The sequence below is a fragment of the Primulina tabacum genome, chromosome 14 (genome assembly GCF_025594145.1).
Source record: "Primulina tabacum isolate GXHZ01 chromosome 14, ASM2559414v2, whole genome shotgun sequence".
Classification (NCBI taxonomy): domain Eukaryota; kingdom Viridiplantae; phylum Streptophyta; class Magnoliopsida; order Lamiales; family Gesneriaceae; genus Primulina; species Primulina tabacum.
In genome coordinates, this window is record NC_134563.1 from 32,887,215 (window position 1) to 32,901,696 (window position 14,482).

General features: G+C 34.0%; 2 protein-coding genes across 4 annotated transcripts; both read left to right on the forward strand.

Moving 5' to 3' along the window:
• Window positions 1–675: 675 nt before the first annotated feature.
• LOC142525561 (aluminum-activated malate transporter 4-like) lies at window positions 676–5,496 on the forward strand. 2 transcript variants are annotated; one of them, XM_075629874.1, is made up of 7 exons: window positions 676–1,288; window positions 2,227–2,364; window positions 2,478–2,741; window positions 2,854–2,990; window positions 3,082–3,228; window positions 4,279–5,008; window positions 5,105–5,496. In XM_075629874.1, the coding sequence occupies exons 1-6, from the start codon at window positions 916–918 to the stop codon at window positions 4,984–4,986; spliced, it is 1,767 nt and encodes a 588-aa protein (XP_075485989.1). In that variant the 5' UTR covers window positions 676–915; the 3' UTR covers window positions 4,987–5,008; window positions 5,105–5,496. The 2 variants fall into 2 exon arrangements, with proteins under 2 accessions (XP_075485989.1, XP_075485988.1); XM_075629873.1 differs by having other exon boundaries at window positions 4,279–5,496.
• A 506-nt stretch (window positions 5,497–6,002) lies between these two features.
• On the forward strand, window positions 6,003–14,283 carry LOC142525586 (uncharacterized). Of its 2 annotated transcripts, none has more exons than XM_075629901.1 (11): window positions 6,003–6,307; window positions 6,558–6,636; window positions 6,730–6,824; window positions 7,055–7,159; window positions 7,245–7,324; window positions 8,604–8,694; window positions 8,866–8,973; window positions 9,813–9,899; window positions 10,079–10,147; window positions 10,330–10,476; window positions 13,856–14,283. In XM_075629901.1, exons 1-11 carry the CDS (start codon window positions 6,104–6,106, stop codon window positions 13,868–13,870), a joined length of 1,080 nt encoding a protein of 359 aa, XP_075486016.1. In that variant the 5' UTR covers window positions 6,003–6,103; the 3' UTR covers window positions 13,871–14,283. The 2 variants fall into 2 exon arrangements, with proteins under 2 accessions (XP_075486016.1, XP_075486017.1); XM_075629902.1 differs by lacking the exon at window positions 13,856–14,283 and adding an exon at window positions 10,832–10,855.
• Window positions 14,284–14,482: the final 199 nt, after the last annotated feature.

Here is a 14,482-nt window from a genome sequence, read left to right on the forward strand (position 1 = left end):
GGGGTCTAATAATACCACATCAGACACAGATTTTTTCAAATGTTATATAATATGTTTTTAAACATTAAATTGTAGCTCCACTGCTTTTTTTTTTAGCTCCACTGCTTTTTTTTTTTAAGTAGCTCTCTTGTGAGACGGTCTCACGAATCTTTATTTGTGAAACAGATCAATTTTACCGATATTTACAATAAAAAGTAATATTTTTCATTGATAACCCAAATAAGATATCTGTCTCACAAAATACGACATGTGAGACTGTCTCACATAAGTTTTTGCCATTTTTTTAAACCAATCTCTGTATATACTGTGTGGTGAAATTATTGAAGTTTATAATAATAAATTTTCTAAAATTATAAATAATTTTTTAATAATTATAAATCTTATAAAAGCATATTAATTAAACATTTTAGAAAAAATAAAAATCAATTCATTTGTTCGTATCCACCTTCTTTAAATTGGTTATGTTGACTGAGAAAACAGTATACTAGGTGAAAATATGATATAATATAAAATATTTGAAATCAAAAGTAATAATAATTTTACTAAAAATGAGTGATATTTAATTTTGGTGAAAAAAGTAAAGATTAATTTAATATATTATAAATCTATTATTAAATTAAATTAAATATAAAAAAAATATCCAAGAATAATTGAGGAAGGGGTGGGGGCCACCTAACATGTTACCGGCCTATCACGTGTACCGATCCCGCGCATCCCCTCCGCGAGCCTAATCGTCAACTACCCTTCCATTGTCGATGACACGGGGATTATAGGATTACCCACCATTTTCAGACTATAATTCTAAACTATATTCAAATTTCCTGCCATGAATTTGTGCTCTTATCCCATGTCCCGCGAAATTGGAATTCTGGTACTTCTTTTTATTTCTGTGAAATCTGGATTCAGAAACTAACAATGATGGCCGCAAATCTCGGATCTTTTAGGCAGAGTTTTGTGGAGAGAGGCCAAGAGAGATTGCTTTCGAGGAGGTTTTGTTCTGACGAGGGTTTAGATTCTTATTACTTTCGCCATGAGGGCTGTTTACATCGGCTTTATCGGATCACGTTGGAAAGGTTTTCCAAATGGTGGAATGATGCCAAGGGAATTGCGGTTAGGGCATATGAAATGGGCCGTTCTGATCCTAGGAAGGCGGTGTTTGCGGCTAAGATGGGCTCTGCTTTATCTCTGGTTTCGGTTCTTATTTTTTTCAAAGAGCCATTAAGTTATGTAAGCCAATACTCCATCTGGGCTATCCTCACTGTCGTCGTCGTGTTTGAATTTAGCATTGGTAAGTTTGTCTATGTACTTTAAATGATTCTGAATCACTAAACAGAGTGTATTTTGTCTTTTTCGACGTTCACTATTTGCTGATTGCCTGATTATCATCATAAACCATGATAACGAATGTTGTGGTGGATAGGGGTACTACATAGGAAGTCCGATTTGCGTCCATCAGCTCTACATTTCCTTAAATTGTATGAAGGGTTTGGCGTTAGTAATTGTTTGCATGGAGAATAATCAATAACTATGTGTTTAGTCCGTAAGAATTTTTCCGTAAACCTAATCATCAGATCAAACTCTTTGTTCTGTATTTTCTATGTTCATTCTCATTCCTATGGTGGCCAAGTAGCAATGGGACCCGTGGCAATAATATGATAGGGGGAGAATGCAGGTATAGTTCTCAATCAGAGGGCACAAAAATTAGGCTGTGTATGGAAACAAAATCTACAAGTGGGAGACTAAAATTTGACTTTTTTCTTTCCTTAAATAAATAAATTTGAATGGAATCAGTCTAACATCCCACCTTTTGGTACTTTGTTTTATGAAGAAGGAAGACCACTTGTGATTGTGTGTATATATATATATATCATATGGGGAATGTAATGCCTTTGCCAATCCTTTAGCTACTGAAGTTTGTTGGAACAGATGGGTTCAATACACACGCTAGAGAGCTCTCCAAGATGGATAAAATCAGCTTACCTTATTTTATTTCTCATAAATAAGCTTGTTTAGTTGTTTTTGTAATGTTCATTACCTTCTTAGCTTAATTTTTGTATTTTAGGTGGCTCTTGTATTTCTCAGTTATATCGGCCTAGCCCCCCCTCTCTTGAATGTTTTTATTGCTTTAGCCAACATTTACCCCCAAAAAAAAACTTATTTAGCGTTCATAACTGGTATGCAAGCAAATATAACCACTTGATGATGGGGTGTATCACGCATGTGAAGGGGCGACACTAAACAAAGGGTTCAACCGCGCATTAGGGACCTTTTCTGCTGGAGCACTATCGCTGGGCATTGCAGAATTATCTAAGATGGCCGGTCGATTCCAAGAAGTAGTGGTTGTTGTCAGCATTTTCATTGCTGGTATATCTTCCCGCCTTGCATTTAAATTGTTGATCCAATTCAGTTTATGATTTGATTTTCTTGGAGCGTCTGAATCACAATTGATTGGTATTTTGCATTTTTCTGAGTATTAGGCTCGTTGGCTAGTTATTTGAAGTTGCACCCTGCCATGAAACAGTACGAATATGGATTCCGGGTGTTCTTGCTGACATTTTGCATTGTGCTGGTATCGGGATCTTCACATTTTGTTCGAACAGCTGTTTCTAGGTTGCTGTTTATTGCAGTTGGTGCCGGTGTTTGTTTGATCATAAATGTTTGTATTTACCCCATTTGGGCTGGCGAGGATTTGCATAAATTGGTCACAAAAAATTTCAAGGGGGTCGCTAGTTCTTTGGAAGGTGAATATCTGATTCCTTTTCTGTTGTTAAATTGCTGCTTACTTTTGTGCATATTATATTAAATTCTGTTGACCAAATGTATTCTAAATCTAAAACTGGAGTCCTCGTTCAGGATGTATCAGTATGTACTTGCAGTGTGTTGAATACACTAGAATACCTTCAAAGATTCTTCTCTACCAGGCTTCTGATGATCCCCTGTACAAAGGATATAGAGCTGCAGTTGAGTCCACAAGCCAGGAGGAGTCCCTGGTAATCAAGACTTTTTAATGCTTTATACTTAGCGAAGAATACCTTGCAAACAAATGTAAACATTAGTTTCATTTTAACTTTCTTTCTGCAGCTAGCTTTTGCTGTATGGGAACCACCTCATGGTCGTTATAGAATGCTCAATTATCCTTGGAATGAATATGTTAAAGTTAGTGGTGCTCTAAGGCATTGTGCATTCATGGTTATGGCAATGCATGGGTGCATACTTTCAGAAATACAGGTTTTCCTGAAATATTTCATTCTATGCAGCATTAGCATTAGTATTAGCATTAGCATTTAGCATTCTCACTCCTGGCATGCTTAAAGGATAGATGTTGCATTTGACCCATTTGCCATATATATGCATGGGATTTGCCCAGAGTCTCCCTGTCCATATATAAGACAGAATTTTAACTTCAGCAGATGCAAGTCATTAACCTGACCTTGGAAAATTAAACTAAAAGTGAAAATTACTTAAAGTAATTAGAATAAAAATATCATCAAGAGTATCTGTCCAGCTGAGCTGGTTCGTCTGTCTGTCGAGCTAACTCTACAGGAGCTCAACTTATGCTATTCAAACGCTATGCACCTAATTTCCAGGCTTAAAATTATGTTTGAAATACTTGTACATTTTAAAATCAAAATAAACTTATAAATACGCATATATATTGTTATATAAAAATTTTAGTTGTTGATTTTACATTGAAAATTGATTAACAAGTCAATAAGTGAGGACTTGCCTGTCGAACTTGTGGCATAGCTTGTGAACATAACTTGAGCCCAAGCTCCTTTGTGAGCCAGCTCGCAACTCGTGTTTGAACTTGAGATTCTTTACTTTGAGATTGAGGAGCTGAAGCTTTAGCAGGACCTGATTGCTTTTTAATCCAGCTAGCAAATCATGAATTTTTAGAAGCTTGACTTGTTTATATTCCTAATACATTCCTCAAATGGACTAGATATTTTGTGATTTGAGGCTCTTGAACCCGATTTATCTATTTAACATCCTGAAGCTAGTGAATGAAAGTTTTTATTGCTCAATATCATGTCTAACCAAGTGGTTGCCGTGACCTAACAGTATATTCCTGTTTGTAACAAAGAAATGCGCTTTATGCATCTCTTTGGTTGCCATCAAAAGTTATACTATAATACGTTGGTGGGCTTCATACATGATTCATCATTAAAAAAAATTTAATGTATCATGACCTGCCCAGTTCTATGAAACTTGAAACTCCAAAAAGAATACCATCCATTTCTTGTTACGTATTGTAACCAATTATGTTACCTTTTGTAGGCATCATTGGAGTTGAGGCAGGTTTTTAAGAATGAGATTCATAGAGTTGGGACTGAAGGAGCTAAAGTGTTACGATTGCTTGGTGAAAAAGTAGAGAAGATGGAAAAACTAAATCCGGGAGACCTGCTCCAGGAAATTCATGATGCCGCAGAGGATTTGCAGATGATGATTGACCAAAAATCGTATCATTTGGTTAATGCAGAGAGTTGGGAAACTAAGAACCGTCCTAAGAAATTTGCCGATCCTGAACAACTACAAGATCTCAAAGATAATGAAAACAAGCGAGCGCCCGTGATAAATTCGCTTAGTGAATCAATGACCAATCTAAAAGCACCTCTACAATTACCAAACTATGATCCGCAGAATCCAAACGCGGCTGTCAACATCTCTGCGTCACAATGGGGTTCTGCTGAAGATATGCTAAGACAGCAGACAATGTGGCCTTCTCGGGTCTCCCTCATTGGTGATACCCCTTTCCCTTTGAATGAGCGTGAAATAAAGACGTACGAAAGTGCTAGTGCATTGTCGCTTGCAACATTTACTTCTCTGTTGATCGAGTTTGTTGCGAGGCTTCAGAATCTCGTGAACTCATTTGAAGGACTAAGCGAGAAGGCAAAATTCAAGGATCCGGTCAAGTCAACAGAACAGAAAGCGGCTGCTGGTTTCTGGAGTCGGCTGCTCAAGTGCATGTGCTGCAATGACAATTAATGAAACGGACTTTACGGCACTGGTAACTGTTAAAATCTTTCATTCCTGGATTTGTATTTATCTTATTTACTGCAGGATGATGCATTGAAGTAGTCTGTTATTTTCGGGGATTACACAGAGGAGCAGGAAACATGAAGCATTAGCGAATGTATGGTTGGAAGCTAAGCTCCAAAGAACACTTCCAATATAGTATACACATGATAAGAAAAGACCCATTTGGAGGTATTTAGAGAATCTAACTACCCCAGTACATATATGCTAATTGCCGAAGTATCACTTTGGGAGGAATTCAATGATAATTTCATTTTTGTCGCCGCTTAGACGAGAAACGTGAAAGCATGTGTAATCATCAAATACTCTCTTGTTCGTATTTAGTTATGCTTCGTGTACTTGAGTTTATATATATATATATATATATATATATATATATGTTCAAAAATGCAAAACATGAAATGAAACTTCAGTTCAGTGTTGAATGAATGCCAGTTCAAGTTTCATTATATGCTTAAATATTTGCAAATTCAGCACGACATTTATTTATTTGTTTTTCTTTAAGAATAGTAATTATATAGAGATTTCACCTCACAAAAATTGAATTGAGCGACATACCATTTTATAGGATCAACCCTTACCAAGAAAAATACTTTTTTAATTTAAATACGTTTATAAAAGGAACCACTAATAATTAATATATTAAAAGTTTTGGCAAAAATTTGTGTGAGACGGTCTCACGGGTTGTATTTTGTGAGACGGATATCTTATTTGAGTCATCTATGAAAAAATATTAATTTGTTAAGAGTATTATTTTTTATTATAAATATTAATAAGATTGATCTGTCTTACTCACAAATAAAGATAAGTGATATTGTCTCACGGCATAACTTTTCAAAAGTGTTTGAGTAAACCATCAAATTCGAATTAATTTTGTTTTATGGGGATTCCTCTTATATTTATTTAATTTTAATTTAAATTTAAATAATTAGAAGCGGTACACACAATCAAATCAATCATATGCGTGGATCATCTTCCCTCAAATTTCATTTTAATTTAATGTTTTTCTGACTTCTGAATCCATCCATTTCCTCGATTCCCAGTAACACCCAATTCCCGAGCACCGATGGGAGAATGGCCGGCTGATCGAGATGTCGGGGGCCAGGTTTCCAGGCTGCTTGAAGAAGCCAAGGAGTTGCAGGACTTAGCGGCATCCCTCATAGCCCGCACCTCTCGCGAAGAAGACGCGCTCCGCCAGCGCGTTGCGTCACTCGACTCCCATATCGGTTCCCTGCGTTCCTCTCTTCGGAGCTCCAAACAAGCCGAAAAAGTGTGTGCTCAGCTTAAAACTTGACTATCTCTGCGCATGCACGCGATACAGATGTTATGTTATCAATATGTTTTTAGTGGAAATTTTTTTTCCCTTTTGATCCCTAGTAATGTTGAAAAGGGGAGAACTATTTAATTTGTTCATTTACCCTGCAAAATTATCGAGATGGGTACTTTACCCACCAAATGGATCGTGTTTGACTGTTTGTATATTCCTGCTTTCCGTTGATTTTTTCATTATTTTTCTCAAGTTGGAAGATGAATTGGTTAGAGCAAGATATGTCCTGAGCGAAGGAGACGCAGCTGCATTTCTCCCGACCAAATCTCATGGTGGGATTCTATTAATTTCTTCGTTGGTAGAGAGTTGATTCTGCACGTGATAATCAATTGTCATGGTATTTATTTGTCATTCATGGATATTAGGGAGATTTTTGAGGATGTTTCTTGGTCCAATTAATGTGCGGGCGAACAGAAAGGATGTGCAACTGAAAGTGAAAGAGGAATACAATAAGTTCAGAGTATGATTCATCTTTAAATATTTCAAGCCAACTAACTTTTAATTTTCCTCATTGATTTCTGCTAAACTTTTTGTTAATTAGTTTTAATTTTGTTCATTTCACTAAGGGAATTATTTATATAGCTTGAGGTGGTTGATTGTCTTGAGCTTTATAAATCTTCTTGGGCATTTGATGGAGAAACAATTTTACCTTTCTGGTTCATATTTTGCATGACTCATATCTCATGACAGGATAGAACAGCATTCTTGTTCCTTTTTTTGCCATCACTGCTGCTGACGTTAAGGTCATGGATTTGGGATGGATGTTTGCCTGCATTGCCAGTTCAACTTTACCAGGTATATCATGTGTAATTTTTTTCTTTTAGGTATCATTTATGTGGAGGTTACTTAAAATGTAACCTACTCAATTTCTGCCATCCAGGCATGGTTGCTGTATCTCTACACAGGTTTGACTTTGAGAGAGAATATTTTGAGAGTTAATGGAAGCGGCATACGCCCATGGTAATTAACATGGTTCATACATTTTCAGTCTTGATATAGGTTCCAAAATCTTGTTTGGCCTTTTGCTCCTTTACAGTGTAATGTTTTCTTTCCACCTCTCTCTGTCTATGTCAACACTTTCTGTGAGCTTAAGTTTTCCCTTAGAATCAGAAAACCTTTGTTTGTAGTGTTCTTTTTTTTGTTTATCACCGTGGCAGATTTTGATGTGGAAGTTTATGTGGTTGAATCAAATGTTTAATTCTCTGATGTAAGAGTGAGCTTGATGATAATATGGAAGCGAAATCTACGTCAATTTTTGCTTACTTCAAGAGCATCATAATTTTCAAGAAAAGGGATATATTGCTCACCCAACTTTTTTCGTTTGTTTAGAGATTATGTTATTCCAGTTCTGACTCATAAGTTTATCCACATTAATTTGAAACGCCGATTGAAACTGAATGAATTAAAAAAGTCTGCATCTAATCACGTATGTATGGTGGAGTATCCTTTGAGCTAGTAGTGAAAGCAAACGTGCACCACTGTACTTTTCCATCAGTTTGTAAGCAGATAAATTTTGTAATGAGGATATCAGTCTTCGTCAAGTAAATTGTGACTGCTGAAGGTCTCATCAAATATCAGGTTGCATCCTTGAAGAAAATTTCTTTATCTCAAATCCAATTACTAATTGTCTGTGTGACTCATGAACAAGTGTGTAAATTGTCTTTCTTGTAAAAATTTTGTTTTGATCAACTATGTGTAGAATTTATTGCACTCAGGAATAGGTTTCAATGAAAGGAAACTGTTATTTTGCTACCATTTTCGTTTTTCTATTCATTTGATGGTCAAAGCTGGATATTCGGCATGGCGGAACAGTCTTTTCTTATACTCTTTTTTGTGCTCTTTATAAAATAAACCAGGAAATGAAGTTTTATTATATTGAATTCCATTTGTATGTCTTTCCATTGGAGCCATTACTGGACAATTGGGACGATAATCCAATTTAAAACAAAAATAAAAGTAAGTCTTTTATTCGAGTTGTCTAACTTCTATAAGCTTGAACTTGTTCAACTTTCGTAATTAAGATACTTTATGACTATCTGGCTGATCTTTCGCCAAAATTTCTGGAATAAACTTTCAACTGGGTGTTGCTGTCTCAGCTTTATGTAGAATCTTTTTCAGTTATATTTTCAAAGCTGAGATTCTTGGATAGTCACAGTAATGTATACTTTTATGAGTGATGATTTTGGATATTCACAGTATTATATACTTTCATTCATAAGTGATGAATTTACTTGTGCAGGTGGATTAAGCATCACTATTATGCTATGGCTATGGCTCTCATAAGTCTTACATGGGAGATAGAGAGAGGACCTGATTGTTCCCAAAAACAGGTATTTATGCATTTTCCAACATTTCCCTGCCTGGCAAAAACACGGGTACTAATACATTAACTCAATAATCGATATTAACGTGTGTACCTGGCTTAGTATCATTAGCTGTTTGCTTCCCTTTTTCCCCTTTTATGCGATTAAAAGCTATTGAAATGTAAATGCTTATTGTAGAGAGGTGTACAGCTGTTTTTGAAATGGGCGATTATGCAAGGAGTCTCCATGATTCTTCAGAATAGATATCAAAGGCAGAGACTGTACACACGTATTGCACTTGGCAAGGTAAGTTTTACATTTTTTGTTTTTCAACACGTAGTTTTTGTGCTCTACTTATCAATTCTCTCGTTTCTCATCTCTTGGAGTTTCAGTTGAAATTTTATACAGCTTTTTAGTTCCCATATGCACTAGCAGGGGCAGATATGGGAGACCAGTATGGATGGTCACCTGTGGCCCTGCTATTCCTCACATGCATGCAGACACACTCAAGCATACCTTTTGAAATGCACAACTGCTAAATGGTTTCTCTCTACTCCAAGTTCAAAATTTTCTTGCAATGGCTGTACAAGATTCCAATCAAGTTTATGGTCAAAAATTATTGCAATGACACACAAGTTATCGATGAATTTTATGGTTGTAACTTTGAAATATTATTTAGGTTTTGATGTGTTAAAAAACTGAGATTTTTGAAGATGGAGCTGAGAATTATTTTTGTTAAATGATGGTATTTGTTAATAATAATGACTAATCATTATGCGAGTGATGGAGCTGAGAATTATTTTTGTTAATGATGGTATTTGTTAATAATAATGACTAATCATTATGCGAGTGTGCTGGGTTTCAAATGCTTGCAAGTTGATTGAGAGGGAAGGAATTTGATCGTGGGAATTTATTTCTTTTTCCATTTAAGTGAGGTTAATTTTCAGTCATTGTCTGCAATCTACATCCTGATAAAATGTTCCAACCGGTTCATCTTATGTTAATACTTGAATTTATGCCAAAGCTATTGCAACACGTACAGTCATATGAAAAACTAGGCTGATTGACTTGGACTCGTCCCTTGAACCAATTTTAGCGATCTTTCAATTTCTCTGTACATTTTTTGGTGGTATTTTACCTTGCAGGCCAGGAGAATGGATGTTGTTTGGGGAGAAACTGCCGGAGTGGAGGGTCAGTTGTTGTTGCTATGTCCTATCCTCTTTACTTTGCAGGTATCCCATGTTTAAGTTCTGTTGATCATAAAAGCTTGAATATTGCATAATGTACTTGAATAAACTCCTCCTTTGGAAAATGTGTTTTTTCTAAAGAGCACGTCCTTTGCTGTGACTCCTGACTACTGACTACCACCAAAAAGCTGATCTGAGTGAGTGCCATTATGTAATGTTTTCAGGGTTTTGAGGCCTATGTGGGGGTCTTATTGCTTAAAACTGCACTTGGTGGTTTTACTTCCGAGTGGCAGGTAAAGTTACGGGGTTTATTTTTACCTGCGATTTGCTGCTTGCTTATTTGCTCATGTTATTTTTTTTTTAAAAAGGGTGACAAAAACTATTATACCATATTTCAATGATTTATTTACTGCTACTTAAATGTATGTGATCAACTTTGCCTAGTTAGGTACTAAAAATGGCCCATCTATCTCAGGTAATTACCAGTGGGATTCTTCTCATAATCATGGCTGCTGGGAATTTTGCAAACACAGTGCAGACCCTAATTACAAAATCTCGCGTGAAGGCAAAAATGAAGAGAGGAAAAAGCAGGCAAGACTTGAATCAGGGATTTGATGACGAGGTTAGTGATTAAGTAGATTGCTCTTATATCAATAAGTGGGATGTATCGGATGAGTGATTGACGACGTAATTTGACAACATAACCTTTACAGTAGCCAGTAGGATGTTGATAGATTTCCTGATATGAATATTGAGACTTAAGTTATAGTAAAGAACATCTCACCCTTCCGCCAAAATGGGATAATATCCATCTATGATCTATCATGTTCTGATTTTCATGCCATTGGTATGATGCTACAGTTCGATAAACTTGCCGTGGTCTATAAAATAGACCACTTGTTTGCATACATAGAGCGATTTGAGTTGGTGATCTCATAGCTTTGGTTATGCAAAATGGTTTCTTGGCTTGTACGTAGGTGTGGTGACTATTCTTTTAATATTCACTTCTGTGTCGATTTTGTGGCTTGTGGTTTACCCGTAAATGTTGGTTCTTGTCTTTGAGAAAAGAATTAGTAAAAGATATGTGTTGAAACATTATTTTGACATTTAGAAATGTGCTTCCATAGAGAAGTTTTCAAGTTGAAAAAAACCTTGTTTTTTTCTAACATAAAGCTTTTTTCAAAAGAAGTGTTGGAAATGTTATGATTCATTTTTTCTACTTATTTTTTCATTATCATAAATTAAACCAAATATTTAAGCAATTGTTGTCACTCTTTTCCCTCAGAACTCAATTCAATTTCCTTTGATATAGTTTATAAAACAAATATTTAGTAATCTTAGTATTTCAGGAAAAAAAATTAGCAATTTCAAAAAATTTATTATTTATAAACATGACATATATTATTAAACTATTTTTAAAAAATTATATTAACAATATTAATATCAATTTTAAATTTTAGTTCGAGGTTTTTCATATAATCTATTACTATTAGTTAGTCTGAGCATATAGAGAGAAATAATTTGGTATCATGATATATTTTTTACTTTTTAATTCATAGTTTATTCTCACATTAATTTTCCAATGATTTCATTTAAATACAAACAATTTAAACTATTTTTAAAAAATTACAATATGATTATTTATTAATATTTATAATTATGATATTAAGTTTATTTGAATATAATTCAATTTAATTATAAAAAAAGCAAAAACTTGTGTGAGACGGTCTCACTGGTCATATTTTGTGAGACGGTCTCACTGGTCATATTTTGTGAGACGGACTCTTATTTGGGTTAGCTATGAAAAAGTATTACTTTTTTTATGCTAAGAGTATTATTTTTTATTGTGAATATCGGTAGGGTTGACATGTCTCACAAATAAAGATTCGAGAGATCGTCTCACAAAAGATTTATTTAAAAAAAAAATTTGTATAAACACGAGGACGTAGCTAATGGTCCCTGATATTATATTATCAAAACATATCCAACGTGGTTTGGCATTATGTGGATTTGGTCGTAGAAACCGAAGGTTCAAGTCTTTTGCACGAGTTCATCCAGCTGTCTCGTTTCGTTTGACAAGTCTTCCGGTGTCGCTGTTTCTTTTATGGTCTATAAATAATTGCTGGTCGTCAAGGAAATATGTATTGTATACAATTTATTTGATTATTTTTATATTTTGGTAAAATAAATAATCTAAAAAGAAAAGGTTCAAGAGAGCAGACAAACAAATCAAGTCGGTGCAAGAAAGAAAAGAGGGGCATTAGGAAAAAAAATATTGAGATTATTTTGAGTAAAAGTTGAATTATATTTTTTCAAAAAAAATCTTAAAAAATCAGAAGGTTATTTTCAAATAGTATAATAGTTTACTCAAAAATATTGTGTACGTGCATCAGAGCCACTGAAGAAATAAAAACATGAATGAATTTGAGTAACAAATTATTACAAATTGAATTAAGATTTGTATGCACTTACCCCTTTTGGGTCCATTCTTAATAAATAATCTGGTTTTCCCAGGAAACCCGACTGGAGGCGATCAAAGTCAGCATCAAATTTGTATGTAATAATATATTTATTGATTGATTAATATATAGTCCTTGATAAATAATACTATTAAAATTTAATTAATTATTAATATAATAAAATAGTAATTTAACATTTTATCTCAAATTTAATTAATAAAACAAAACAAAATGGTAATTTAACAATCAAGCCAAATACTTTGTTAATTATCATTTTTCATATTATTTATCTCTTCATTTTTATTTTATCTTTAACCTCATGATGTTTAAGTAAAAATTCAATCCCCGACGATATAGAACATTCAATCCCCGAGGATATAGAACATTCAATCCCCGAGGATATAGAACTTCTAGCTAGCTGACGGTAGAGCCATAATTTAAGCAAAAACTTATGTGAAATGATCTCAAATGTCGTATTTTGTGAGACAGATCTCTTATTTGGGTCATCTATGAAAAAATGTTATTTTTTATGCTAATAGTATTACTTTTTATTGTGAATATTGATAGGGATTGACCCGTTTCACAGATAAAGATTCGTGAGATCGTCTCACAAGAGACCTACTCCATAATTTAATATTATACGGGCTATTTTTTTTTAAATAAAAATAATATATGTCTTTATTAAATTTAACCAAATTTTTAAAAATAAAAAATTATCGTAGTAATGGTTAAGTTATTGTTGACTTCTTAGAATTCTAAACTTAAACATCTTACTCCATATATATATATATATTGGAAGAACATTTATTGTTCATTATTCTTCAATAACAATAAATTATTTTCAAATAAATATCAAATTGCTAATGTTAATATATTTATATTGATTTTATTGGTTGCGAAGACGACTATAGATAGGGTGTTTTCAATCATGTGAGTGAAAATTGAATAAACGATAACTCATTGTCTAAGTAAAAAAAACAATATTTTAAATAATTGATAATGAAGTTAATATACAAAAATTTCAAATAAGAAAAATTAAATAAAATCAATTATAAGATAATTATTTTACAGTACTTAATAATTATTTAATTAGAAAATTTATATATATATATATATATATATTATTTATTTATTAATTAATTATAATATATTGGTATCTGCACTCACGAATCATGCTTGCTATGATGGGCTGCTTTGCATGTAATTGATCCAATTGGGTATGTATCTTTTTAATGAATATCCAAGTTCTTAACAAGATCTTGGTGTTTCTGAATAGAAAGTAAAGAAGACTTTTTCCATTTGATGCATTTATAGTCTTCCTGATTCCAGTCTTCTTGCTGTTGATGTCTATCATTTTCGGTTGACAGCTTTCTTAGGGAAGGATTAGTGTCTTCCGGTCAGCTTTCTTGTTTACTAAGACTTGAGATTTAATGAATTAACGCTGACTATTATGACCATATCATTTGTGGAAAAAAGGTGTAATTAAGAAAGTTCAGCTTGTCTTCTTGTTGTGATTAAAGTTTATTGTTGGATTATTTGCAGTTTTGTGTGGGATAATTTGTTGAAACTCTGCTTGATCGAGAAAATTTTGGGAAGCTTTAAAGTCAAGTGAGACTCGGGTGTTCTGAATTGTTTCTTCTGTTGACATTTTTTAGAAGTTATATTTTCTTCTGAGTTTAGCTTCTGAAAAATTGTTGCCTTCAATAAGAAACAGGTTCAGGCCGTGATAGAATTTAGTGTTTGCCTGTTTCCTTTTTCTTATCACACTTTCTTTATCGTTGCTGCTTTTATGAATTAAAGAAGGAAGTTCTGTATGGTTATTGTTACGGGTATTCTTGAATGTGGGAGTTTGAGGCACTGTAAAGAGATTTGTGCCCGTTTTTCGCTTGGAGACAATGAGAGTTATATGTCGAGTGAAGTTCCTCAAACGGGACTAGACTGAAACTCACTGTGAAATTTAGTTCTTGAAAAACGGTCATGGATGCGGTAGCTAACTTGCCAATTGATACAATCATGGAAGTCGTTTCTCAGGTAATAGAAGTCATCATTGAGCTAGGAGTAGCCTCTAAAAATGTGATCATTGAAAAGAAGAGTTTTGCCCAACTATCATCATATTTGCATAAACTCGTTCCTCTGTTGAGCGACTTGGGTAGGAAGGATTTGTGTGAT